At 50.7% G+C, this 27,686-nt stretch overlaps 1 protein-coding gene across 8 annotated transcripts in view; it reads right to left on the bottom strand.

Annotated features, from left to right (window-relative positions):
* Positions 1-407: 407 nt before the first annotated feature.
* Positions 408-27,686, bottom strand: part of zmiz1a (zinc finger, MIZ-type containing 1a) — a 45,494-nt gene continuing 18,215 nt past the window's right edge. For 3 of the 8 annotated variants that reach the window (XM_047029245.1, XM_047029247.1, XM_047029248.1), the window contains exons 3-24: positions 26,500-26,618; positions 23,205-23,318; positions 21,256-21,361; positions 8,453-8,588; positions 7,427-7,541; positions 7,063-7,280; positions 6,697-6,898; positions 6,286-6,567; positions 5,974-6,153; positions 5,758-5,826; positions 5,010-5,178; positions 4,680-4,866; positions 4,429-4,507; positions 4,218-4,349; positions 3,975-4,080; positions 3,680-3,840; positions 3,242-3,309; positions 3,051-3,143; positions 2,712-2,959; positions 2,246-2,439; positions 1,599-1,880; positions 408-1,369 (exon numbers count right to left, since the gene is read on the bottom strand). In XM_047029245.1, coding sequence (XP_046885201.1) covers positions 1,262-1,369; positions 1,599-1,880; positions 2,246-2,439; positions 2,712-2,959; positions 3,051-3,143; positions 3,242-3,309; positions 3,680-3,840; positions 3,975-4,080; positions 4,218-4,349; positions 4,429-4,507; positions 4,680-4,866; positions 5,010-5,178; positions 5,758-5,826; positions 5,974-6,153; positions 6,286-6,567; positions 6,697-6,898; positions 7,063-7,280; positions 7,427-7,541; positions 8,453-8,588; positions 21,256-21,361; positions 23,205-23,318; positions 26,500-26,568 — 3,318 coding nt within the window. In that variant the 5' untranslated portion in view covers positions 26,569-26,618 and the 3' untranslated portion in view covers positions 408-1,261. The other 5 variants (XM_047029249.1, XM_047029250.1, XM_047029251.1 and 2 more) reach the window with 5 other exon arrangements.

Genomic DNA, 27,686 nt, shown 5'->3' with positions numbered 1-27,686 from the left:
TCTGCTCAAGACAGTTTAGCCTAGACTTGCGAGATCATGGGAATAGAAGCCACATTGGCACACGTGCACTTTTGAAAATGGTTTGAGGATTTGAAGGAGCCAAATGTTGACATGTTACAGGAGCCAACCAGGTCAGCAAGAAAAATGAAAAGAGAACGAACAGAACAGTGTCCTGTTAACAAAAACAGATGAGGACGGATGTTGTCATATTTCCCTGTTGCTCTCCCATTCCCAAATACACTTGTTTTCAACTCCTTCCATCTCAGCTCTCTCTCTCTCTCTGTCTCTCTCTGTCTCTCTCTGTCTCTCTCTCTGTCTCTCTGTCTCTCTCTCTGTCTCTCTCTCTGTCTCTCTCTCTGTCTCTCTCTCTGTCTCTCTCTCTGTCACTCTCTCTGTCACTCTCTGTCACTCTCTGTCACTCTCTGTCACTCTCTGTCACTCTCTGTCACTCTCACACACTCTCACACAGTCACACACAGCTGCTAACAGAGTTTGTACCATTTGTACCGTTGGGAGTGTCCAGAGGAGAGGGGGCAAGGGGCTGGCTCCTCAGGAGACTGAGGGCAGGGCTGAGGGCAGGGCTAAGGGCAGGGCTGAGAGCAGGGCTGAGGGCAGGGCTGGGGATGTGTTGAGGCTCTGTGTTGTGCTTCAGGTCAGGGGGTGGAGGGCTGGAACAGGCTGGGTGGAGACCTCTATCCTTCTGGAAACACAGTGTGAGGTGGGGGATCAAAGTCCATGGTCTCATTTGTTGGAAGAACCCACTTTAAAGAGGGAGCAAAACAAGAGCAAGGAAGCGAAACAACACAGTTACACGTCCTTCTTGTCCTCCAACGTAAGAAAAGCAAAAGATCAACGTAAAAATGCTATGTACAACCCACACAGGGTTCATTGTGTGACACGCATGAGCTGAATATAGCTGCACAGTTTCAAATTGGAACAGTCACCGGTGTCACGTCACGTTAGTGCCAGCCAACATGGCCGTCGATGGTGTGTTGAGAATCAGAAGCTTTGGATCTGAGGCCGAGAATCTGTACATGAGGAGGGAGGGAACGACAGGAGTCTGTTGCTACCCTCACCATGAGGTTCCGGGGTGGCGCCCACGTCAACTGACGGCCACCCTCATTCCTATGCCACTCGTTGTCTCTCGACAGATATCGTGTGTCTGTGTGTGTGCGTGTACCGCTTGTCAGAAGTCTCTAGAATGTCTTCAGCCAAGACAGTCCAACACACAGCGCAGGCTCATGGAGGGGGGGGGGAAGGCTTAATTGTTCTCAAACAGGGAGAGGAGGTCGTCGTTGCTGTTGGTGGGCAGGTCGGGAGGGTCCAGGTACGACAGGAGCTCGTCTGGGTTGGCCAGCTCGGGGAGCAGCTGTGGAGGTAGAGGGAGGGAGGAACAGCCTGTTAGCGTCAATGCACGTACACTAGGACACAAACCCCACACAATAACCCAAAACACGACCGGATGAACAGTTTTCTGAGTACTATTCGGAATATATGTTGGAGCAGGAAGCGGGGGAAATGACAGCGCCTGTGGTCGACGATGCCTAAGCTAGCAAATACAAGCACCCTAAAAGCAGGGTGTCACCGTGCAGACTTACATCCAGCGAGGGCTCGGGCATGTCTTGCGGTCCCTGCCCACCCATCTGCCCGTCCACCCCTGAAGAGGGGTTAAAGTTCAGATCGCCGTGAGGGTGGCTGTTCTGGTTGGGCTGCTGTTGAGGCGGGGCCTGGCGAGAGGGCTGCGATGAGTGGCCGCTGTGATGAAGCGAATGGCCTGACTGGCCGCTGTGATGTAAGGACTGCGCTGATTGGTTGCCGGGGTGGGAGGGGGCGTGCAAGCTCTGCTGCATGGAACTATGAGACTGATCGGGATGACACATCTGGTTGGGTGGGAGGGAGTGGGCGGAGAGAAAGGGATGGAGAGAGAGAGAGAGAGAGAGAGAGAGAGAGAGAGAGAGATGATCAAAGAGGTCAGATGTGCTGAAAGCCAGCTAAATGGAAAGCTGTGAGCAGACATGTACAATGTTACAGCCATGATGACTGCAGGAACGTGCTGACTCACAGTGACACCAGTTCAAACAATTCTGCTCAATGTGTACTGTATTATAGGACCCGATCGACAGCACATGGTGTCCTTAACATGCACATGTCTTGCTCAGTGGAGAGGGCAAGCCCTCTCCACAAAAACACGGACCCAGGACTGTGCGTGTGTGTGGTCCCGGGAAAGCAGTTGGGCGGAACTTACCGAGTCAGGCATGCCGTGGTTCAGGGTTTTGTCCTGGGACATGAGGCCCCCGGGGCCGTCTGGAGGGTGGGACAGCTGGGGGGGGCCATGCATGAAGTCATTCATGGGGGGGCCTCCGCCTCCTCCACCCCCAGCCCCACCTGAGGGGTTGCAGTGGGGGAAGTCAAAATTCCCGTGGCCATGGTAACTGTTGCCTGGAAGCACCATAACAGACGTGGGTTCAGGTGGGGAAAGAAACGGTGACCTAACAGTGACTACAACCTGTGGCTGTACCGCCACACAAGAACAAATCTTGACGAGGCACGTCACATCCTTTTCAAACCCACACCGCTGCCTGTGACCAGCGAGTGGGAACCATAATTGTGAGCTACAAATGAACTACACATGAACCAAAGGGACCTCTTTGAAAGCGTTCAGGGTATTTGACACCCCCATACAGCCCAGAATCCTGCTAGGTTGCCCCTACCTGGACCTGGGTACTCCCCCCCGTTGCCCCCGGCGAGCTGAGCAGGGTGTGGTGGGTAGGGGGCGGGGCCAGGGCCCAGTTGGGCTATCATCTCCATGACGTTGGGCATGGTCATCTGACTGGGGCTCATGGTCTTGAAGCGCTTGGCCAGCGGTCCGTCGGGGTCCTCTTTGATGTGGACGTCCGACTTGATGGGGACAGGACGCCAACTACACGTGGGGTCGATGGTGACTTCCTCGAACTCTGAGCTGGGAGAGGAACAGGAAGGAAGTGGGTTCAGAGCCGTTTTGGACTCGGCGGAGCAGCAAGTCGTAGGAATCGCGAGTACTTGCGGCTTACTGAGGGTTTAGCATAGAAACGTACTTCTGGATTGCGTTGAGGATGCCCCACATGTACTGGTCCACCTCCAGCCCCTCTAACAACGCCGTTTTACTGCAGGACAGACGGGAAAGAAGAGAACATTTTACCCACTGGAACAGTAAAAAAACAGAAGAAGAAGAGAATCGGATTCAAACATGTTTTGGTCTTACTTGCATACAGGACACCTCCAGGTCCCCCTCTCACAGTTAAGCTGCAGGTAGGACTCCAGGTCGAAGCACTGTAGAACATAACAGAGCATAACAGAACATAACATGTTAGACAGAGGACTAGCATCCACCAGGGGTGAGTGCTGACACAGCCTTAAGTATAATAATAATACGAAAATATAATAACATAATATATATATAATAATAATATAAATAACTCGCAAGATTAACATATTTTGATTGTGTGTCGAAATTGCCACGTAACAGATTCAAACGATTCCACCTCAGAGTCCAATGGCACTTGATACATGTGAACCCAAACTGGTTTACGTCAAAGGCATTTTAACTGACAACTGGGACATTTGGCGATGAGAGTATTTAAAATAAATGACTCTCCTTCTTAATCTGAGGTGTTTTGGAAGTCGAGCTGCTGTACAGTACCTGGACGTGTTTACAGTCGTGGCCTCTGGCCGGCAACTGGATGCGTCTGAAGGTGATTGGACACTTGAGCGAGACTTTGATGGCAGTCTGCTCCACGCCATCCTCCCCGTTCAGAGTGGTGTTCCCCGACGAGGCCACGACACTGCTGAAGTTCCTCTTGACTGGGGAGAGAGAGAGGGAGAGGGAGAGAGAGAGAAAAAGAGAGGGAGAGAGAGAGAGAGAGTTGGGGTTAGGAGGAACGGGATATGGGGAGGGAGTGGTTGAGGGATGGATGAGGGGGATGGGGACGACCTACTCTTGGTGATGCAGTGCTCCGCAGGCAGGAGCCTCTTCTTCAGCAGGCCCTGGAGGACCGACCGGACGGACGGCCTGTGGACCAGTTGCAGCACGAACAGGTGGGACTGCGTGCGCGCACACACACGCACACACACACAGGATTAGTACCGATCATAGTCCGCTGCTTTGTATTCACTGAGGTTCATTCTGTGTGTGAAGTCTGTGTGTGCGTGCATGTGTGTGTGTGTGTGTGAATACTCACACAGCAGCAGGCAGTGACGGTGATCTGGATGGTGTTTCTACCAGGTTGACAGACATGCTTCAGGTGCAAGGGTTTATGGGAAGTCTTGTTGTCTCCTCTCTCGATGGTTAGGGGTGTGGCATTGACGCTGACCTAAGAACAGAAAATAAGTTATTTGTGTGCCAATGAATATTTGCCGATAATGTGTGTATGTGTGTGTGTGTGTGCTGACCTGGACGGAGGCTGGCCAGTTAGTGTTCATCTGCCTGTCCTCATGGTGGTAACACTTGAACTGTAGTTCCAAGTCTGACCTGTAGGTCAAAGATCAACACATTCAGGCCCATGTCCCTCTTTCCGACCCAGTCATTTCAAGTAAAGACGTGAGGCTTCTTTCAGAAAGTTACAACACTTCTTTTTACACCAGACTCATTCCACGAAGAAGCGCGTGTCGGGTGCGCGCGCGCGCGTGTGTACGCGTCTCACCTCCACATGAGAGTCTGGTGAACGGACGGACGCAGGTGGAAGACGTGGTTGCTGACGGCCAGGTTGTGCTCCAGACGAAAGGGCTCCAACACAACGCCGTCGCGGACCGGGAAAGTCAGTCGCAGCTCCTCGTTCGGGTTGGCTGGGAGCGGAGAGCAAGAGAGGACGTCAACTTTCCTTTTCACATCTGTGGGGCGGGGGCGAGAGGGGTTTGACTGTTTACCCCCGAAACGGTCCACAGCACAGGAAACAGCGTCGGGGGCAATCAGCTCGTTGTTTTTTTTCAACCCTTCGGATTCCCCCCCCCCCGGTCACAAATAGAGTACTCACTAGGTGGAGGAAGAGGGAGTGCAGCCATATTTGGTTTCATGTCTGGAGGGAACGGGGGTTTGACGTCCTGGTTGGGGGACAGGTAGGGAGGGATGCCACTTCCTGGGGTCATGGGTGGTGTAGGGTTCCCCGGGACGGGAGAGTGGGGGTAGGTCCCAGGCCTGGGGGGCTGCAGAGAGGGAGGGAAGCACAAGGACAACAATATTGACATGATTTATTTGAATGGATGACACGGATGAGTGTGGCCACATTTTCTCTGTTATTTTTAGGTTTTTAGAACCCCAAGCGCCTTTCTCCACATGATTGTTCAGGTCACTGAATTGAAATCCCTCTGGACAAGTGGTTCAGCTTTTGGGGGGAAAAATTATAATAATAATAAAAGGTTTCTAGGTACTACACCTACGTACTCTTTCGAACCACCTTGTCGCTATTCCCCATTAAAGAAAATAGTTAACAGGCCAAGTTACAATGAAAATAAACTGCAGTAGATTAATGGGAATAAACGATAGACTTCTTGTTCTGGAATCCACTGCACAGAGATACAGTGGACTATGGTAAAAAAAAAAAATCTTTATAGTTTGAGAATACTTTAAATGAAGTAATGAGTGGACAGTACAACTTACGTTGCTCGAGGTCAACGTTTTTGCAACTGAGATAAGCGTAACTTACAACAAGCAGCCCATAGCCCTTTGATTTATGAATGAAACAATTCAATCAATAGAGCTCACGTAAGACAGAGACCACCTACCCCATTGCCTTGGCTATAGGAGTATCCAGCACCAGAGAAGTTGGTGTTCTGGCCATTAAACTGCTCCTGCTGTACAGTACAATGACACGAGGTTGAGCCTAATATTCATCCAGAATCTGACACTTCACATGGTATGAGAAAACTGCTAATTGAAGTTCCAAATGCAGTCTTTTAATATGGTTACAGTGTTTGGTATTAGAATGGTAAGGGAGTTACCTTATAGTATTGACCCATGGTCATGCCAGGACCGTACTGCCCTTGGACCTGCTGCCCTGGCATCCTCTGCCCGGGGTAGTTTGGTGAGGACATCGGTCTGGGGGGGTTGGAGGAGGGGTAGGGCCCTTGCTGCGGAGGGAACTGACCGTTGGGCCCGTACTGCTGACCCCCATAGTTTGGCTGTGCGACAGAAGCAAGTGTAAGAAGACGTTGGTGATGTGGACAACTGATCACTTTATGGTACCTTTATCATCTTCATCCTCCTTGACTATAGGTGAACCCTCGTAGGATAATCCCAGTCTACCCACTCACCTCTCCAGGGTAGGGCCTCTTCATGCCTTGCATAGGCATGCCCTGTCTGGGCCCGCTGGGATAGCCTTGCTGGGGCATCCTTTGCCCGTGGCTGCCGAAAGGCCCCATGCCTGGGGCTCGAGTTTGGTTAATGCCCATGGGAGGCCCACTCATGTTGGGGTTGTTCATGGGCGAGCCCATGCTGCCTGGGTTCATTCCCCCAGGGGGGCCTCTTGGTCCCGGCTGGTTCATAAACTGGCTGTTGTAGGCCTGGGCTGGCCCCATCTGGAACGACGAACACATCTACCGATGGAAAGGAGATGGAAAGACAGTTAGAAAAGACAACTTTATTGTCCACATAGGTGGAAAATCTTCTTTCGCTACAGAGTGTTAAAGAGGTCTACCATGCATGACCGTACTGTATATCCCTACCTGTCCATATTGGTTCATGTCTTTGTTCTGGGTCTCTTGCATGGCTGCCACGGTGGCGGTTGCTGTGGCCGTTGCCGTGGCAGCGGCGGCGGCAACGGCGGCAGCGGCGGCTGCCGCTGCTGGTTGGGTGAAGTCAGCGGGGGTGCGGCTGTGGGGGGGCATACCCATCCCTCCCGGAGGGGCGTTGGGACCCCCAGAGTAACTACAGACCACACATACACAACGACTGTTAGGTCAAAACCTCCACTATTTGACACGTTCTTTGGGTGAGTGTGTGTGTGTAGAGGGAGACAGAGAGAGAGAGACAGAGAGAGAGAGAAAGAGACAGAGAGAGAGACAGAGAGAGAGAGAGTGAGAGTCCCTCACCTGCCGCTGTAGCCCCCTCCTCCAGGGTAGCCAGGTCTGCCGTACATGCCCTGCTGCATGTAGGCCTGACTGGAGCCCCCCTTGGGGGGGAACTGCTGCTGCTGCCCGCTGAACTGGGGGGAGCTGAGCCCCCCTCCGCCACCCGACATCCCCGAGCCCATGGGGTTCGCTCCAGGGTTCATTGGGTTGTTGCTGTTTGCCATATGGTTGCCTAGTACCTGCACATCCAATCGCACACACGCACACAGCAATGAGGAGAGCGGTTCTGGTCGAGTTCTGTAAACGGAGACTTCTGAACTAACAGCCACTGGATAGGGGGGGGGGGGGGGGGTTTAAACCAGACCGTGTGTTGTTGGGGTCTCACCTGACTCTGTGACGTGTTAGTCACACCCCACACTGTCGTAACCACGGACAACGACCCAGGGGGCTGGTTGGTGTTCTGTTGCCAGGGAACCGAGTCGTAGGGAAAGGAGCCATCGCTGTGGAGCAGATACACACACAACAAGAGCATGACCCCTGAGCCCTAAAGACCTCAGAGTTTCAATTGGCACGGGGAGTGGAATGAGAAATCCGCCCCAGAACTGGGAAATACATTTATTTTTCTATGCCTTTCGCCAAATAGTTGGGGTATTTGACATGCTTGGCATTTGCTTTGCAAAACACATTAGAAGCCAGAGTAACCATGAACAACTGTGAAATGGAAAGAGCAAAAAAGTGAAAATAAGTCTGAACAAAATATCGAAGCTAAACTGTGAAATTAGATAACATTTTGGGAGTTAGAGAGGGACCTTTGACTCAGACCAGGTTGGTGGAATTTTGAAAGTCACTCAAGCGCTACATTTCAAAAACAAATCTGTGGGTTGCAGCGGGAGTCACTGTGCGAGCTCCTCGCGAGCGCTCGGACGTGAGAAGTAACTGCTGATTTTGGACCGAAACATGTTTTCGCCCTGAGGTATGCTGCTAGATGGGAATGTGTGAAAGGACACAATGTGATCTGTAGCACTGCATGTCCATTTTGGAGGAACAACTTATCCCAAGAAGCTCGGTGCGGAGGGTACTTCCAGCAGACTGGTTTGCACTGGTTTGGGGTCACAGAGAGCATGAAATGTTTTACAGAACATGAATTCACTGCCTCCCACTCCCCTGTATGTGTACTGCTTCTCAGTCCAGACTGTGTGTGTGTGTTGGGTTTCTACTTCCCAGTGGAGCAACCTCTGTTGGAGCAAATTTGTCTCGCAGTCGAGGAGTGTGAGGTAAACACACACACACACACCTATACACAAGACACATGGCTGCAAATACACATACAGATACAACTACACGCACATGCAAGCTCCCAGCTACAACCATACACACACACACACACAGCTACCAGTAAACACACACTGACCTGTGTGTGAGGCCTGGTTTCATGCTGTTCATGCTGGGCTGCATGGGGACTTTGCCCTGCGGTTCGTTCTGTCTGTTCTTCTGGTGACGCAGCAGAAGAAGACGACCCAGCTCCTCACACCACGACGACAGCAGGGCTGCAAGGAACACAACACACACACACACATCTGGGTCAGCTTGCAATCTGACTTGGGAGTCCACCAGCAGTCTGTCACTCTTCCTCTCGCAGATGTCAAATTGATGAATCGGGCTTGAAATTGAGCACATTTGCCAATCGGATGCATTTTATTCGATGTTTTTGTCCAGCAAAGTTGTTCAGCCTTTAGAATCCCAAGTTGTGTAGACGAGGACTCTTTCTGCCTGCAGTTCACCCTTACGGCCTTGGGAGGGAAGCCTAACTCTGCCCACGCCAGCCTGGTGGTGGCTTGCTGTCTGTATGGATTTCACTGACTGAATGAATCACACAATCTATCTGCACTGCAACATTTCCCCGGATCCAACAACAGAACAAGGACTTCGTAGTCTATCTGACAGGAGGAGTTAAGAGAGAGAGAGACGGGTCGAGGGAGAGAGAGAGAAAGAGAGAGGAGGGAAGAGGGGAGAGAGACTTGGGGGGGGGGAAGAGATGTAATCTCTAGAAGGCTGGTGAATCATGCTGATGATGTACTTCAGGGCTGGAGTACTACAGTATTTTAAAGGACAGACGGAGAGAAGACACTCGGGGAAAGAGCGAGGGGGCAGTTTCTCTCGTCTCGCTCTCCTCCTCACCTCTGCCCTCTCCTCTCCCTCTCTTCCCCTCCCCTCCTCCCGCTCCCTTTTTTCCCCTCCTCTCCGTCTCCTCTCGCCTCCTCCTTTCACGTTCGCTCCCCTCTTGTTCACCCCTTTTTTTCCCCCCTCCCACAGCCTCCTTTCCTCTCCTCTTCTCTCCTCCACCCTTCCTCCCCTTCCTCTTTTTCCCCTGCCCCCTTTCCTCTCCTCCCCTCCTTTCCTCTTCTTCTTGCCCCTCCTCCACCCATCTCCCCTCTCCTTCCCCCGACTCCTTCTCCCCTCGGAGGAGCGATGTGTCGGTAATGACTGATCAGACTGTTCCGTGTTCTCAGACCCTTGCAGGGCAGACAGGAATTGCAGGACATAGACGGGCTCCACGGCACGAGTGCAAAAACACGACAACGGCGCATCCTTCCCCCGCCTAAACGCAGACATGCCGCTGCCTTCTAACAGTGTCCCTGCATGTTTCCCTGCACTCTAATCTACCACATGACATTCCCAGATATGCATAATTCATGAGACAGCATGCATCTGACTCGCTGAAATCTGTGCTGTTGCAAACAAGTTGCAGCGACATTTAAAATCGTCGCAGATGCATAATAATAACTGGTGCTTTGCAAATAACTATTAAGGGGAAATGATGGTTGTAGCTGTAAGAAGAACAGTTATATAGTTCTACAATAAGAGGGTTCAATTTCAATGCTGGCAGAAGCTGGGAACCAGCAGGTTCCCTTGGAGGGAGGGGAGACCAACCCTCCTAGTTAAGAGAGGAATTACTCCACCCTACCATTAGCGAGAGGTTACGTCCCCACTAAATCACCACCTCCACAGCCTTCCTCAATCTTGACAACCCACCATTTAACTGAGCAATGATACGATCGGCGGGCATCTAGAGAATGAGAGATGTGCGTGTAGCTTCTCCCTTCTAAACCGCAATACCCAGCACACACCAGCAATGTCGTCCTTTGGGCGGCAGTCAAATGTCCTCTCGCCCTTTCCATACCACATGGTTCTGAGTGTCAAAAAGCCTGACAGGTTGGTATTCACTGCAGGTGGCAAACCACCACAACGCCCAAACCCCATCCACTAACCCCACTATATCACCCCCCCCCCCCCCCATCTATCTCTCTCTCTCGCTATCTCTCTCTCTCTATTCTTACCTTCATGCGTGGCGCCCCTGCAATGCCACGCAAGCTCATTAGCACCCTTTTAATGAAGGTGCAGTGCTTACCTTGCTAATGGAGAACAAACAGAAGCAGTTGCTATGGACAGCAACCATCAGCTACTGCTCTCACTCTCTCTCTCTAATGACCTGTCCCTCTCACTCTCTCACACATCTTCTACCTTATAAACTCCTTCCTTTCACTGCTTACAACTCCCCCCCGTTAAACCGAATCACAAAGGATAACCGTAATTGAATCGCGGTGCAACAGAAACTCTTAAGTCTACAGCACTGCCTAGCAGTCACACACACACAATCTGTCATTTGGAGCTTTTTAACCCACTAGGGAGAAGGAAGGAACAGCCTCTTTCCACATGACCAAACACAGCCACAAACCAACATCATATATCGTGCTGACCCTGGTAAATGCACAACCAGCACCCCTGTGTGCCAACTGTCCAAGCCTGCATGGGCTGCCAGTCCCACGGGCATGAACTCATTTGTTAGAGAAGCCCTCTAACCCCTTCCTTGAAAGGCCACAGCTCTAAGAAGTATCCTCTGATAATCCACACATATGGATAGCCCGATACTCATCACGTTGGACTTAAGACACACTGGACTGGAGAAGACAGTTAAGAGCTCTACCTTTGCACGTGTGTGTGCATGTGTGTGTGGCTGGTCTCGGGCCAGCACCTGAAACCAACTTGGAGAGTAACCGGGGGCAACAGGCTGTAGTGTTTATTAACCAACGAGTAGGCGAATACAAGTCTTCGTCTACTCGGAAACCCCAATGCTAATTACTGTAGAGTGTGCTCAGAATGACACATTACATTATTTTCGTCCAACATCGAAAAGAAAATACAGTACATTATATACTGAGGACCACATACTGTAACTCAACACATAGGAAACAGGAAGATGATGACATAGACGCTGGCTAGCCTCTGATACAACATGAGCCTTTTCCTCTCTGAGAGCTCGAAACAGACACACCAAACATGCATCCCCAGCCTAGGTGGGGTAAAAAACACACAAACTGCAAAATACTATGAAACTGTACAGTACAATATACTCTCAGGGCATGAATACTGTATTACAGGCCCTCTCAGACATTGTGTGACAGGACAGAAACTTTTGGATTTCAAATAACATGAGGCAAAGTCTGAAAAGCTCTAGACGGTATACTGTGTGCGCATGACATGTATGCAAAAGAAGAAATATGGAAGGGGATGGAGGAAAAAAAAAGCCATGCTTCTGCAAAAGTGTCATGGAAACCATTTAAGCAGCCAATGATATCTCCGACCTCCCACTCCATTCAGCCAACCTCTGCTCTGCTCAGCCAGGAGCACATCCAATCAGGTTAGCGCTCCATGACTCCAGTCTCGATTCAATCAAAAGCTGCACTGTGTGGAAAACCAGCAATGTTTATTAAAACAAATGCAGCAACTTTTGTCTAGGGAAAAATGACCGCACCGACTCCTATTTCATTTTTGGCTTTCAAAAAAAAAAAAAAAACTTCAGACAGTGCAGCACCGACGGACGGTGACGGAGGAGACCAGAGGAGAGGAGTGGAGGGCGGACCGCGGTTGGAGGGGAGGATGGGTGGGGATGAAGGGGGGGGGGGGTGGGGATGAAGGGGGGGGGGGGGAGGGGGGGGGGGGAGGTACCCCCCAGGATGTGGTCGCAAGCTGGAGGATGCCGAAGCACAGAAGGGAAAGTAGCTACCTGAGTCAGTCTGACATCTCCTGCAGGTGCTGGTTTCTGTGGGGGTTCAAATTGCACATTTTACTCGGGCGCGGGGTTAATAGAGGTAAGCATGAGCACCACAACAAATGCAGCAACAGAAGCAGAGTTCGAGAAGCCGTTTCTGCTTCGCGTCCACTGTGGTGGGACACGGTGGCAAGATGTAACAGACAGTCAGGAGAGAGAAACAAACGCAGGAAAACAGCACAAGATCTATCTTGTGTACCCGTCGTGTGCAGTACACTTCCAAGCACCCTATCTTTAAATGTGTTTGTTTTCCTTCTCTACTTTATTTATTTGAACAGAATAAAGAAGAACTTTGGTAAGCCCCCTTGTGTCCGGTGCCTGAACCATGGGGATGAGATGTGGATGAAATACGGATCAGATTCTCAAAAGCCTTTAAAGTGAATGGCACTTCTCGTCCAATCACAGAAGACACGGTCTCATTCAACAGACATCACAAAATCCACGGAGAGAAAGCGTGTCCAATGCTACTGGACGTAGCTTCGGACACTGGCCTATCTTTGAGAACGTGACAACATCGCGAAAGACGATTAAACACGAAAGAAAGCTTAGCAGGCGCGAAACGGCGAGCCGCTACGAGGAAACCCCGAGACGAACAGTGAATATACACCTGTGCCTCGTTCAGCCAGACCTTGGTTTAAGGCCTTCGCGTATGCACCAGGGCGTTTTCACAGCACTGTGACGCGCGAGCGCATCGCCCTCATCTTCTCCACTGTCACACCACTGGTATTTACCGTCGCTCACCCATAAGCCTGCTAACACCATGTCCCTCTCACCCTCATCACTGCATGAGGTACCTCCGCCTGCACACACATGGACCACATTATTGATAGAGTGCCTCGACTCGATTTACAGAAGTGAGAAAGCTGCTTGTGAGGTGGGAAAACACCAGTCTGCGTAGGGGCTAACCGGCGCGAGGGAAGCTGAAGATGACATTCTCTCCGGCTCCCAGCCTCGCACCAATAAAGAGGAACCTGTGAACATCACACACCTAATTATAGACGGACAGGTTCCTTCCCTCGACCCCCACACTCTCCAACTGCTCATTACCGGTGAGATCCTCGGACAGAGGAACAGCATTGGAGATACATTTCAAAATAGGTGATCTTGTAAAGCCATATTGAGATAACCAGTAGCAGATTAATGGAGGGAAGAAAGGGGTGGTGGTGGTGTGTGTGTGTGTGTGTGTGTGTGTGTGTGTGTGTGTGTGTGTGTGGGGGGGGGGGGGGGGTAGTGTGGTAAGCAAGATTCTAACAACCTTTGTGAGCTTGATCATATTTATCGAGCACACGTGTCCCTTGATATAAGCGACATTCAACGTAAATACTAGATCAACAAAACCATGTATACATATTCACAAGAGGTTGCTCACTGTAAAGAAGCATCGGGAGGAACAAGGCAGCGAGATGCGGGACATTGTGAACACATATTCAAGTTAAAATGGCATGTCTGACAACATTGCTACGACCTCATTTTACAGAACTGTGTCAATAACACAAAATGTGTGGGAGACACAGAGAGAGCTGGCTGGAGAATATGCAGACAAGAGGAAGCAGGGAATGGGTAGGCTGGCTAGATGTGGCCACAGGTTGAGGATGTTAGTGGTTGTGGCGGTTAGAGTCTGTTGAGAGGCAGGAAATCATGCAGCTCCACATCTTTCAAACTGCACTGTCTTTGTTACGTTGAATATTGCAAGTTTACACTTCATGGACACTTTGGCCTACTCTAGAAGCCTCCCTTTAGTCATCTCTACGAGCCTACCATTAGCCTTATATACTAGCATACTCTACCAGCCTACCTTTAGCCTACTCTATTAGCATACTCTGGAAGCATACCATAAGCCCATTATCATTCTCTACTGGGAGTCAGGGGCTGAGTGGTTAGGGAATCGGGCTGGTAATCTGAAGGTTGCCAGTTCGATTGCAAAATTATGTTGTGTCCTTGGGCAAGGCACTTCATCCTACTTGCTTCAGGGGAATATCCCTGTACTTACTGTAAGTCGCTCTGGATAAGAGCGCCTGCTAAATGACTACATGTACTAGCCTACCTTTAGCCTCCTCTACTAGCATACTATACTAGCCAACATTTAGCCTTCTCTACTAGGATACTATACTAGCCTACATCCAGACTTATCTACTATCATACTCTACTAGCCTACCTTTAGCCTTCTCTACTAGTATACTATACTAGTCTACCTCCAGATTTATCTACTAGCATACTCTATGAGCCTCCCTTTAGCCTACTCTACTAGCATACTCTAGAAGCATACCGTTAGTCCATTATCATACTTTACTAGCCTACCTTTTGCCTACTCGACTAGCTTTCTCAACAAGTGTACCATTAGCCTACTATCATACTCTACTAGCATACTCTACTAACCTACCTTTAGCCTAATCTATACTATACTATCCTACCTTTTTCCTACTCGACTAGCCTACTCTCTTGGCTTACCTTTAGCTTACTCTACTTGCCTACGTTTACCCTTCTTTCCTAGCCTACCTTTAAACTTCACTAGCCTACATTTAGCCTTTTGCACTAGCGCTTCTTTAGCCTACTTAAATTAGAATTAATCTCTGACAGATTAAGCACTAGGATGAGATATAATGCTATTGGGCCTCTCAACCGTAGGCCTATGAACATAAGCTAAACGTGTTCCCTGTCACTGTGTTCTTACAGAGTTGCAGTGTCATCATCCCTTACCACCCTCCTTGTACTGTACTTACTCACAGGGCAGGGAGACACTCTCTCTGGCACGCAGCTCCAATACTTAAAGAGCCCACATACAGTCACTGAAATAGGTCATCTCTTTGTCCCAGCAACACACACCCATACACACACAGACTGACCCTGAGAGGGGCTGAAACGTGTAGGTCAAGCTCTGGTCAGCTGATTTGGCCGGGCCATGTGCGGTGTTGCAGCGGTGAGCGCTGTGCGACTGCAGTCACTCTCACACAGATAAGTTCCACCACTAAATGGATCTCACTTACACTCTGGCGAGCAGGACTGAGCCCACTTTGCACTGCTGCAGAACAACTTGGAAGACATGCCCCTGATCTAATAAGACTATAATTCTGACACCACTTCAGCCTGCATGCACACACACACACGTGCACCTGTTCAGGCTGCAAAACATACTTCATCGAATTGTTCATCTGTAAGAAGCCGCGTATGCTCCCATGGCGTGCATGCACGCACACGCACGCAAACACACACACGCACTCTTAACTAACAACAGTCCTTGGACTTACCCGTCAAGCAAGACGAATGTCAAGCAAAGTCCCAGTACGTCTCATCTCATTCTCCTCATGGCGCGGGGCAAAAAAACACTTGTGTCAAAACCACTCCTGTGTCCCACCAGAGGCCAGAGGCTGCTCTCCAGCTTTTAGTTTGTGATCTATCTCCTTTTCCTCTGTAACTCCTCCTATCATAGGCTCTCTTTTCGCTGTCTCTCTCATTTCCTCTTCCACCCCCCCCCCCCTCTCTTTTTATCTCTTCCTCTCTCTCTCTCACCCCTCCCTGTCTTCTTCCGCTGTCCAGTGTCTGCACAATGTACATCAATTATTCAGAGGCAGACTCCCGGATTCCCTGGCTCATCCAATGAAAGAGCAGCTCTGTTCTAATGGGCTCCTGCTGTACCTGCTGCTGGCTCCAACCAACTCATGAGACAACCAGAAGAAGAGGGAAGGAGAGGTGAGGGGTGGTAGAAAGCGGGGGGGGGGGGACAGAAAGCGAGACAGAGCGTAGGAACGACGGGGTGAGCGAGGAAGTGTCGAAAGAGGGAAGGGGATGAAGACGGAGAGGGGGGAAGTTAAAGAAGAAGGTGATGCTCATGCTTCTTACCTCTGTGGTGTCGTGCTGTTATTGATGGATCCTAGCTTTACATCCACTGATCTATCCCCGGAAGCTCCAACCACACACACACAAGTACAGTCACAAATATGCACAGACTCTCTCTCTCTCTCTTTACCTCTCTCTCCCTCTCTCTCTCTCACACACACACACACACACTAGCAGAGCAATAGCCACTTTGCCCGAGGGAAGGAAAGAAGAAAGCCAGCTCACATTGCAAACTTGCAGAAATGGGCGGGATCTTAACATGCTAGACAGGCTGTATCCTGGCTGGAGTCCAGCACATCCTAGTGAGGAGAGGGGGGGAAGGGAGAGAGAGGGGAGGGGCGGGGCGGGGGGGCAGACCCATGCAGATCAATCTATTCCAAAGCAGCCTTGTGGTAAGTCATTACAGATATCAGAGGGGGGATTCCGACCTCCCAGAAAAAAGGCTAATCTGACGGATCCCCCATGACCCCCCCGCCCCATCAGGCAACAGTGGATCAACCACACTAGACAGCCACTTAATGGGCCTACACTTCCATGGTATTCACCTCACAGTGTACGTTACACTCAATCAGTGCTGTTTCTGCCCGTTAAGAAAAAGGCACCTTCCTTGACCTGAGGGCCGCCACAAACAGGTGACCCCGTCAAAGACACCTTCCATACCTTTCCAGAATGCCAGAATGCGTATGGTCCATACAATGGTAGTGGTATGGTCAGGAAAACTGGGAGTATACGTATGCCTGATTGGCCCATCTGGTGGGCGAATCTGGACAGGGATGTTCTCCAGAATCAGCTGTGGACTTATCAAAGCTCATTGACTTTTCATCTGAACTATGAAATCACCAAATGTTATTCACCGAGAACCTAATAAGCCGCCAACTGAAAGTGTAGCCGTGTCAAATGGGGATTTACTCGGAATGAAAATGCCCTTTAAAAAACAAATACACTTCGCAGGATTGAAGTCGTAAACTTACTTTGTGATTGCAAAGTGGTTTCATCATCTTAGGCCAAGCTTAGCAGTGTCAGAGGAGAGGCCACCTCGCTAAAAATAACCTGTGCATCTCGTTAATAATTCAGCACGCTGCTCTTACTCAGCAGTAATTAAATATAAAAGTCTGTAAGGTTGATTAGGTCAGTGACAAAGGAATGACTACCTACACCTTATGCTACAGTGTGTCTGTACAGAGAAACACAACTCAAAAGGAGAAAGAGGGATTGAGTGAAAGATGCAAAAAAAAAAAAAAAGAGGCAGGCAGATCAAACCTGAACTTTGAAAAGCTGCCGTGGAAGGAAGTCCAGCCTTTTTCCGAAAATGGGAGAGAGATATCTGCTGATCTGTAGTCAGTGTGGGGAAGTCACACTTTCAGTTTCAAAACGTGTGCCTGTGTGTACAAGACGTGTGTGTGTGTCTGTCTGCATTGGCGTGTTTGAATGGGGACATGTGTGAGTTATGGCCGCACCCTGGAAGTTATCCGTCATTGTTGACACGGCGGCCTGGTGGCTTTCCTGATGGGAAACACCAGATTGCCCTTTGAGCATGCTCAGTTGATTTACGGTGAGCCGACCGCATTCCATTGGCCTGCCGTAACGTTATGTTGTTCGATAAAAAGGGGAGGGGGGGGTCATTTGACTTCCTACCAATAGCCGCACAGCTTGACGGAATTCCATTTTCACTCTTCCTCATCTTTTCCTTCCAATCCTACAATATCTTAACACAGCGTTGGCTAAACGAACTCCGGAACCCGCTGTGCTATACATTGCTTGCTGTTTTGTGGGGTGGCTGGTTGGTGGCTGTGTTGCTGACAACACAATGCTGACTTTCACAGTTGAAACCAAATGAGAGACAATACAGCATATTCTGTGCCCTGGTTGAGGTGTTGTTGTGAGGTAGGAAATGAATCACAGTGATATCTGTCACACACACACATGAGCACGTCAAATATCACAGTTTGTTGTGCTAACAACACTCAATATTTTTTGGAGCAATGCAAACTTAAAAAATGGATAGTCAATATCTTAAAAACCACAAAGATTGATTGCAGAATGGAATTCAGGGAATTATATCCACCAATTTAATCTGGAGTTCAATAAAAATGAAAGCATTACATCTAATGGATAATTATCTATTTGCTACCTTTCAACAGTTTCTTCTGGAGTCACACTTTAACCTAACAGTTAATTTACACCCTCAACCTTCAGGAAGGACAGAGGAGATGAGGCCTCAAAGAGCAAACTCTTTGGATGTGAGCAGAGTGTAAAACAGAGAAACAACAGAATTGAGAAGACTTCAGGATGCACACAGGTAAGGTCTGGCATGTCAATGTGATGGATCCTAATTCGTTTTTTTTTTTAAATACCCAGTGTAAGTGTGCAAATCCTCAAGATAAGAGGGGACAGGTTGATCTTCGACTGCTTCCTGGGAAGTCGTTTCTTTTGGGGGGGGTTTATTGCCTGGCTGACAACCAGTGATAGAGTCTTTGAGAGCCGGGCACAATAGCGCTTGTTAAGTTTGGCGAATGGCGAACTGTTGATGAAGTAGCTGAAGTACTGGAAGCCACTGCTAATGATGAGTCTACAGCAGCATAGTGATGGCTGCAGTGTATAAGCCAGCCTAATTGATCTCACAGTGCAGTTTGTTGGATTTGATACTGGTCCAGTCACCACCTGACAGTCTGCTCTAGTAGGCCAGTAGGATTAAGGCTCCAGCAACCATTATCTAATGAACCAGGCAGCAGGGAGCCTGCTTAACACCCTGTAAACAGCCTGCATGTCAGCTCAGACGCTACATTAACCACGCCCTAACTACAGGAGAACATCATGTTTCATGGCTACTGGAGTAGTTCACATTGGCTGCAGAGGTCAGGTGCAATTTATAATTGACACTGAAATATGCATTTTATAATTCAACCTAGGTAAGTGATATACTTGAGTCGAACTCACTTTCTGAATAGCTTGAAACACAATTGAGCCAAACCCTTCAGTCTGGATACAGTATATCAAAGTTGCTATACTGTATACAAAGCTACCGCTGCTGCCGATTCAGCAATGCTAACTCCGATGCTAAGCTCCTAAAATCCCTTTCAGGTTTGATGACAATACAGGAAACTGGTCTAATTCAATCAAAGTTGACCTTACCATGAATCCAGTACAATGTCGTACTATTACAATCCATATCAAGTATAAAAAATGAACCCACCTCGCTTGTTGCCTAGTTAGAAGCAGACTTGGATATATGAACCACAGTAGTAGACTGGTCATGCTAACTGGTCTATTGCTAGCGCTTGGCTGAGTCTCTTCACCAGCTGATCACAGATTAGCTGTCAGTATGTTAATACCCCAGTCACAGTGATAAGTCACCAGACGGTTTAGCTAGCCCTTTAACCCGGTGCTGAAGACTTTGAAACGCACTCACGGAAATATCAATCCATGGAGTGCGTGGGGGGGTGTCATTCGGTGACTAATTGGTGGAGTTTTCGTGATGAGTCACAAGCTCTTATTTGATCATCCGCTATCGCTTCCTGTGCATGGGTTAGGGTTCCAAATGTCGATTTTGCGACAAAACGACAAGGGTGCAGTTGGCAGGCACTGATCTTCTCCACTCCAGCATCTATATAGTGAGAGGTCATGTGATAGATTCAGGAGCACCAGACCCTTCCCCCGTTCCAGCCCTGTGTGGATCCCAGACTCCCCCCCCCCCCCCACTCGTCTGGGGTCTCGGATGTCGGATATGCGGCCCTCTGTCGCCATGCTGGCTGTCAGAAGATTGTGCTCGGGCTGCACTTCACAGTAGAGACACACGTGCGCGCACACACACACCCACACACACACACACACCCCCCCCCCCAGCATGGGATAGGCCAGAGAAGGAGCCTGCACATCCTGTCTGTAGTCGACAGGAAAGAGTGGCCTTAATGGCTCCTCTGTCTGACTGGTGGGCTTGTGCGTCTGTGTGCGCCCGTGCTTGGAAGTGCACGAGTGTGGCGCGTGTGTTTTGACGTGCGCGTGCGCGCGCACACCGACACACGCGTCCGTTCTATTTCCGTCACACTCCAGTCTGGCTCTACGCACAGACGCCCTTGAAACCCAAGCAAGACGTATGTTCTCCGGGTCAAATCGCCTCTCCCGAGTCTGAGTCACACCGGCCTCCATGTCTACGTTCACCCCTCCCCCCCACGTGAAGCCGACCTCCGCCCCCTCATCTCCCCTTCCTCTCTGTAGAAGACCAGACCCCCCCCCCCCCCCCCCCCCCCGCCCCACCCTCCCCCAGAAACACAGAGGGCTCTGCAGACCGCTCAATTAGATCCTAGGGCCATCAGCGTGTCTGGAGACGCAGCTGACCGTCATCCAGACCCAGAGAGCCGACCTGAGGCATGGCCCTCTATCCGATTACACCAGCAGCAGACGGCGGGCCAGAGAAAAAGCCCATTAATACAGACGTACGTCCACCAACCTTAGGTCTCTACCAACAAGAGGAACAACCGCAAATAAAAACAAATACGATCTCAAGTAAATATCAACTTGGATGAAGTGAAATATTGCCGTGTTGAGGAGACCGCCGTCCCCGTCCCCCTCCGGCGAGAACAAGGAAAGGATTGTTGCCACTGAAAGTCGTTCTTGCTCCCCGGCCCAGCTAATGCAGCGGTGACGGGCCGCGGCTTTGTCAGGTGTTTTGGAAGCGGAGGGTTTCCGCACACCTCAACACAGACCGCCTCATCAGTCCAGTCATCCGTCTCCCTCTCGGCCCGGACTCACTCTGACAAATGTACGAGAACAGGTCAGGATTGGCTGGTACTGAGTGGGTATAGATTGAAGGAATTGGATTTGAGGAGGTCGGCGTCTGAGGAAAGCATTACTGAACCGCTGTGTGTTTGTGTCTGTGTGTGTGTGTGTGTGTGTGTGTGGGATGAGACAGTTGAGTGGACAGTTTGGGTGAGGATGCCATCTGGACTACTATCTTCTCAATGGCACATTCAAGTGCAATGGCGGCAAAAAATACATGTAATTATCATGCACTCTGGGTGATCCGTGCGATGTCCGAACATACTGAACAGCCCAGAGCAGACGTGAGCAAAACACAGGAGACCGTACAAAGCGACCAATGCAAGAGCCTCGAATGGATGACTGACCAATGAGAACGCACTTACCACACCGAGTGCGACGGTACAGTGTTAAGTCATCTAGTGAGTTACAGGAAGCCCCTACAGAGGGCCGCGTCCACGTCTCAGGCGCACAGGCCATTCCCTAGACAGCGGGGAGAGTGTGTGTGTGCTCACCTGCAGACTTGGGGGTGAACTTGTCCCTGTTGGCAGCACACACAGCTAGGAGTCTGTAGCCCAGGTCCAGGTCGTAGCCCTGCTGGGCTGCAACACGGCTCACCACCTGAGGGGGAAAAAAGAGTGAGAGAGAGAGAGATAGAGAGAGGGTGAGACAGAAAGGGGGGAGAGAGACTCAGGAGGGAGGGAGAGAGAGAGAGAGACAGGTAGAAAAGGCATTGGCAATTAGTGACCAGTGAGAAATTATTTTGCACGTAGGTCAGCACCGAAAGTAGACATCTCTCAACATTCAGCGATTAAGCTGTTCATCATCAGAAGTGGTCAAACTTCCCCGGCACGTGCACCAGTGAAAACATTCTCCAAATCACCTCTGTCTAACCCGGCAGAACAACTTCTTGGAGAGGGTTTCAATTTCAGAGGCAGACCGACGAGAAAATGCCTATCCCAATCGAACGCCGACTGGACAGACAAACTATTCGCGGTCAAGCAGGCTATTGTCCAAAAGGGTATTGGCATTTTTGACCACTAATCACACACAAACACGTTCTCAAACACGCGCTTGATTCTGCCCCGGATCGAGAGGAGGACAGCCAGTTAGTCTGCAGGTCTGCCAGGGACAACCCCTCCTGGAGCACCACAGTCCCCAGTAGCTCAGGGGGAATGCCCAAGCTCAGGCAGCAAGGCGTTAACAATGCTTCTGTGTTTATGACTCCAAACAGCGGTTCAGCTTTATTAGACGCCTTCCGAACTCACGATCAGTTAAAGGGGATGTTAAGTGAAAGCTAACAGCCATCAGGAGACGGTAAATCACTATTAAAAAGGGGGGGGGGGGGGAAGCCCTCTGGTTGGATCTGCCAACAGAGTACAACTCCACTGACCTTAAACACACATTATCTTTAACAAGGTCAGGTAGGGGCACCTTCTAGTGATAGTCGTTGTAGGACGGCGTAAAGGCTGTGACATAGCTGCCGGGGGAGAGTGAAGCTCCAAAATGTTCAAACGTGTCTTTCAGGGGCCAGTGACAGAGTGTGTTCGAGCACGTATCCGGGAACGTATGCGTTTCCCCGTCCAAAAACACATGCCGAACTTGCGGTTTAGACCGCGCTACGAACGACACAAACAAACAAAGGCCCAGCGTGCCGAGAGGACGTGTAGCCGAGAAACAGTCGCTAATTCTCCAGATAAGAAGTCATTTGTTCTTTCAGACTGATCAAACCACTCGGCTGATGGAACGACCCCATGCTAGGAGAGAACTCAGAGGGGGGTCCAATCCTATGGGTCTTTGTCAGCCGGTAAGAAGCTTTCATTCTGATTTACACATTAATGAGCATTTGGGCTGTATACACGCGCCACCACTCCAGTTAAAGACAATTCTAAAAGACTGATCTCTACTAGAATCCGCACAGCAGTTGCTCTGTGGGTGTGTGTGTGTTCTGGGTGTGTTTGTGTGACATGCGTGTGTTCCTACCCACACGTGTGTGAATGTGTGTGAGTCTGTGTGTGTGTGTGTGTCCCCTTGTGTTTGTGCTCTCCTCCACCTGAGGCTTGTTTGCAGGACTCTGGCCTCTTGCCCAGATCAATGAGCAGTTACAGTGGAACAGGGAAGGGGTGGCCATGGGTGACTGGCTGCCTAGGGCCTTGTTTAACTGCGTCTGTGTCTGTGTTCCAGTCTAAGTGTGTGTGTGTGCGTGCAGAGTGTGTGTGCGTGCGGAGTGTGTCTGGGGCTTTAACCCCTGTCACTGGCCCCTGACGACCTGAGCAGCTGCTGCAGATCTCCGTGGGTTACGCTAACGGCTGGCCGCGATTGGCTCACGTGGTACATGTCCGTCCCCCGCCTCCCCCTCCCCCTCCCCTCCCCAGATTGCGTCATACAATCTGTGTGAACGAGGACCAGCCCAGAAAGTATCTGGGAGGCCCTGACGTCAAGGCAACAGGGACGTCTTACGTACCGTCAGGCATCCCATGAGGCTCTGCTCAAAGGGTCTCTGGAAAGCTCTGGGGTCCCCACACCAGTCCAGGAGTTCTGTGGCGGCCGTGTGGAAGTTAGCCGGGTTCTGTAAGTGCTGTCGAGGCAGAAAAACTGGGGGTTAGCATGTGGAAAATGGTGAATCGGAAATAAACCGAAGCACGAATGAAGCTTCAATAGAAGGATGGACTGAGGGTGGCTGGTGTGTATAGCCAGTTCGCTTGGTCCAGACCAATGGACGTAATAAGTGATTTGGGATAAGTCGAAACGTAACTAGGATTTGTGAAGCCATAGAAATATCTACCCAGACATACACCCCTCTCATCTCCCCCTCTGTCCCCGTGGATGACCCCTCTTGTGTCTGAAGAAACCCTGTGAAGACATTCACTCCCTTCCAATCACGTCTAGTCGGGGCCCCTGCTGCATTGTGGGTACCCGAACCCGCCTCCACAACAATGAAGTCGGTGTTCCTCCTTGGTGTCTCCTGGCAACGCCCACCCCCTCCCCAAATCGCTAACCCTTAATTCCACCCCTGTGGTTACCTAATCCTCCAACCACCCTCTCTATACCTCTCATCCTCTGCCTGTTTCACAATTGGACTCCGCCGCAGTCCTGAAAGACTCAGCCGCCATGCTGCGCTACAGTCTGACAATGCCAATCACTACCTCCCCCCCCCCCCCAACCGCCCACACGGCCCCCTCCATCTCCCCGCACGCCCCATCCGAGTCTCTTGGCCCTTCCAGCTTTGTGTGTACAAAACCCGGACCACGTCGGATAGCAGCTCCCCTCGCTCTCCCCTCCGCCCTCCTCTCACCGTAGGCCTGAAAAACCGCTCTTTTGCTTTCGTCCCTCCATTCGGCGAACGACTCGGCCTCGCGGGAACACAATGAGATGCTTTAAAAGCGGCCTCCCCTCTCCGCCCCGCGCGAGGTTAATGATTTCGAAATGGCTCCGAGTTGAGGCTCGCTCAGGCGAGGAGATTGAGCCTACTTAAAAAGCGTTTATTATTCTCATCTGGGCAGCAAAGTCTGGGTTTTGTGCCTCTTTAGAGGGGAAGGTAGTGGAGCATTGTCTTTAGGGGGCAGCAGAGGTGAGCGTTTGAATGGGCGGCTTTGCCAGAGCCTGACAAAGACTTGTTATAGGAGCGAGCCGGCAATCAAGGCCTGTCCTGTGTATGTGTGTGTGCGTTTTCTGGCTGTGCGCAGCTCCAGTAGTCTTCGTGTCCGCCCACAGAGAAAGGCCTTGAGTACACCAACGATATCATGAGCTCAGAGAGCAGTCTTCAATGACTCATCTTTTGTAATGTGAAGATTAGCGACTGTGGAAGCAGCTGTGGACTCCCGCTCTCCGAAACACAGAGAGAGAGAGAGAGAGAGAGAGAGAGAGAGAGAGAGAGAGCAAGAGAGCGAGAGAGAGAGCGAGAGAGAGCGAGAGAGAGAGAGAGAGAGCAAGAGAGCGAGAGAGAGAGCGAGAGAGAGCGAGAGAGAGCGAGAGAGAGAGCGAGAGAGAGAGAGAGCAAGAGAGAGAGCGAGAGAGAGAGAGAGAGAGAGAGAGAGAGAGAGAGAGAGCAAGAGAGAGAGAGAGAGCGAGAGAGAGCGAGGGGGGCAAGGGGATGATTGAGAGGGCCGAGATGGAGAGGTAAAGGAGAGAAGGAGGGGCGGGGGGGGCTAGATGAATGGAGAGGCCGAGGAGCGTCTTAGATGAGTGACATAGTAGCATTACTGCAGGTTGTTTGGAGTCCTATCCCCCTCCGCGGGGCGTGAAATCCCAGAGGGGCCCGTGTGTCTGGAGACGCACTCGCTCCTCAGAGAAGCCACTGCTGGGGTTTCCACTGAGCCCGTCTAACAAGCTGGAGCCTGGTGAGGGAGAGCCAAGCAGGAGGGAAAGAACTAGACACGGGAGCCAGGGATGGATAGGGTTACGGATAGGTGTGTGTTTACTGTTTAGGACGGTGTGTGTGAGACGCAGTGGAGAGGTGTCAGCCACCTCATAGTAAGAGGGACTTTCCAAGTCACCCTCGGTCTCCCCTCCTGTCCTCCGGCACAATAGGTGGGTTGACACCAGCCTGGGTTGTCCAGTAGCTGCTTGAATGACACAGGACCTGGCCCTCATTTATCCAACCCCCCCCCCCCTCCCCCCCAATTTGATTGGGTAGTTGGGAGTCAGATGGCTGAGCGGTGAGGGAGTCAGGCTGGTAATCAAAAGGTTGCCGGATTGATTCCCCGCCATGCCAAAGGACGTTGTGTCCTTGGGCAAGGCAAATGTCCCTGTACTTACTGTAAGTCGCTCTGGATAAAAGCGTCTGCTAAATGACAATGTAATGTAAATGTAACTCTCGCCCTCTGCCTGTATCTCTGGAGGGTGACCAAGACCAGTCTGCCAGAGAAGACATCAAGTTTCACATGTGTAGAAAGTACCGGATTGAGTATCTCTATTGACGGAATGTTCCGGTGAACGACGTCTGTTTGCAGGGGAGCACTGTGTAAAGGAATGGCTGGTCAGCTTGAATGGGGCAGCGATTGACACATGGGTGGATGAGCAGGATATGTCAGAGAAGAGGATATGTCTTTCCCCTTTCAGCCAAAGACTAACAGAGTACCCTGAAATGCTCTCAGATGGAGCTGCTGGCAGACAATGAGTCACACCCACAGACAAACAAAGAGTCGGAACCTCTGTCAAAAGCTGCTATTCAAAAGCAGTGGCCTGTGGTAGTGTCTGAGCGTGTGTGTGTGAGAGAGAGTGTGTGTTTCGGTTCTGTAGTTGCCTTATACTAAGTGAGATTGTCTGCTCCTGCTCTGAACAATAACAAGGGAGCTAAGACAGGAGAGTTCTCCGCAGTCACGAGTTTCTCAAGAGCAGTTTATTCCTTTTTTTTTTCTCTTTTTGTCTCTCTCTACTTCTCTCTCTCTCTCTTAGTCTCAGACTCAGTGAAATATGATATGTCTGCAGCTAATGGCCAGACTAGCAGATGTCCATATAAGGTGGTGATGGCCGGGGAGAAGAGAGAGAGAAAGAACAGCTGGAGAGGAGTTCGGACCTCTCTCTCTCTCTCTCTCTCTCTCTCTCTCTCTCTCTCTCTCTCTCTCTCTCTCTCTCTCTCTCTCTCTCTCTCTTTTTCTCTCTCTCAATTTTTCTCCATCCCCTCTCTACCTCTCCCTTCATTTCCCCTTCCAACTCTGTCCCACTCCCTCCCTTCATCCCCCACCGTCTCTCGATCGACCCCCCTCCTTCTCTCTCTCCACCCTCTGTCCACACCACCCTGGTGTCTCGCATCTCACCTGTTTGATGCACAGCAGCCTGTCGTTGGTCTGCTGAATGTGCCGGTCCATCGACGGCAGCGTGTTCATCTTGGCGACGGCTTCCTCTCTTTATCTGGACGCCATCAAGGTGCTCGACTCTAGAGGGGGGAGCGGGGGAGGGGGGGGGGCAGAGAGAGACAGGGGCGTTTAGGGGTGGTTTGAAGCACACGGGCGCCCGCCGTGTCCCTCGGAGGAAGCGGTTTGACAGGTGACAGCACGGGTGACAGCACGGGTGACAACATTGCGAGATGCACAGTCACTCCTTCGGGTCTCGCAGACAAAAGGGCACCTCTCGTCTTACTCTGGGGGAATTTCTTCTGCAGCTCCGAGGAATTGCTTGGTAAAACTGCCGCAGACACATTTCAACAGCACAACTCAGCCACGCTTTCTCAGGAAAGCGAGACCATGGATGTTGGTCATCTCCTGTTGGGCTACACAAGCTTATTTCTCACAACTACTGGATCCAACACACCACTGTTGACATCACAGGGCCCATTATCTCTATTTTAAAGTTCATTTAAAAAGTCTTTGAAACGCTTGCCTTCTCTTTCTCTTTGTGTGTGTTTCTGAGTGTGTGTCTCTCTGTGACTTTGTCTCTCTGTGTGTGTCTCTCTCTGTGCGTCTCTCTCTGTGTCTCTCTCTGTGTCTCTGTGTGTCTCTATCTGTGTGTCACTCTATCTGGGTTTCTCTCTGTGTGTCTCTCTGTGTGTCTCTCTGGGTTTCTCTCTGTGTGTCTCTCTGTGTGTCTCTCTGTGTGTCTCTCTGTGTGTCTCTCTGTGTGTCTCTCTATGTTTCTCTCTCTGTGTGTCTCTCTCTGTGTGTCTCTATCTGTGTGTCACTCTATCTGGGTTTTCTCTGGGTTTCTCTCTGTGTGTCTCTCTGTGTGTCTCTCTCTGTGCGTCTCTATCTCACTGTGTGTCTCTCTCTCTGTGTCTCTCTCTCTCTGTCTCTCTCTCTCTCTCTCTCTCTCTGTCTTTCTCTCTCTGTGTCTCTCTCAAGGGCTCATTCATTTCCTCCCCGGAGTACTGAGGAGACACGCCGATGGATCAACAGGTGGACAAGCGGCAAGGCGCCTGGTCGCAAGTCAAGTCCATCTCCATCGCGTGCACAGATTCCCTCACACAAAGGAGGAAGTGAGAACCCTCTGCGCAGCACTGAGGAAGCCA

This window comes from Hypomesus transpacificus, chromosome 11 (assembly GCF_021917145.1).
Source record: "Hypomesus transpacificus isolate Combined female chromosome 11, fHypTra1, whole genome shotgun sequence".
NCBI classification, from domain to species: domain Eukaryota; kingdom Metazoa; phylum Chordata; class Actinopteri; order Osmeriformes; family Osmeridae; genus Hypomesus; species Hypomesus transpacificus.
Note: the sequence above shows the minus strand (reverse complement) of the source record. Positions and strands in the feature narration are given on the sequence as shown.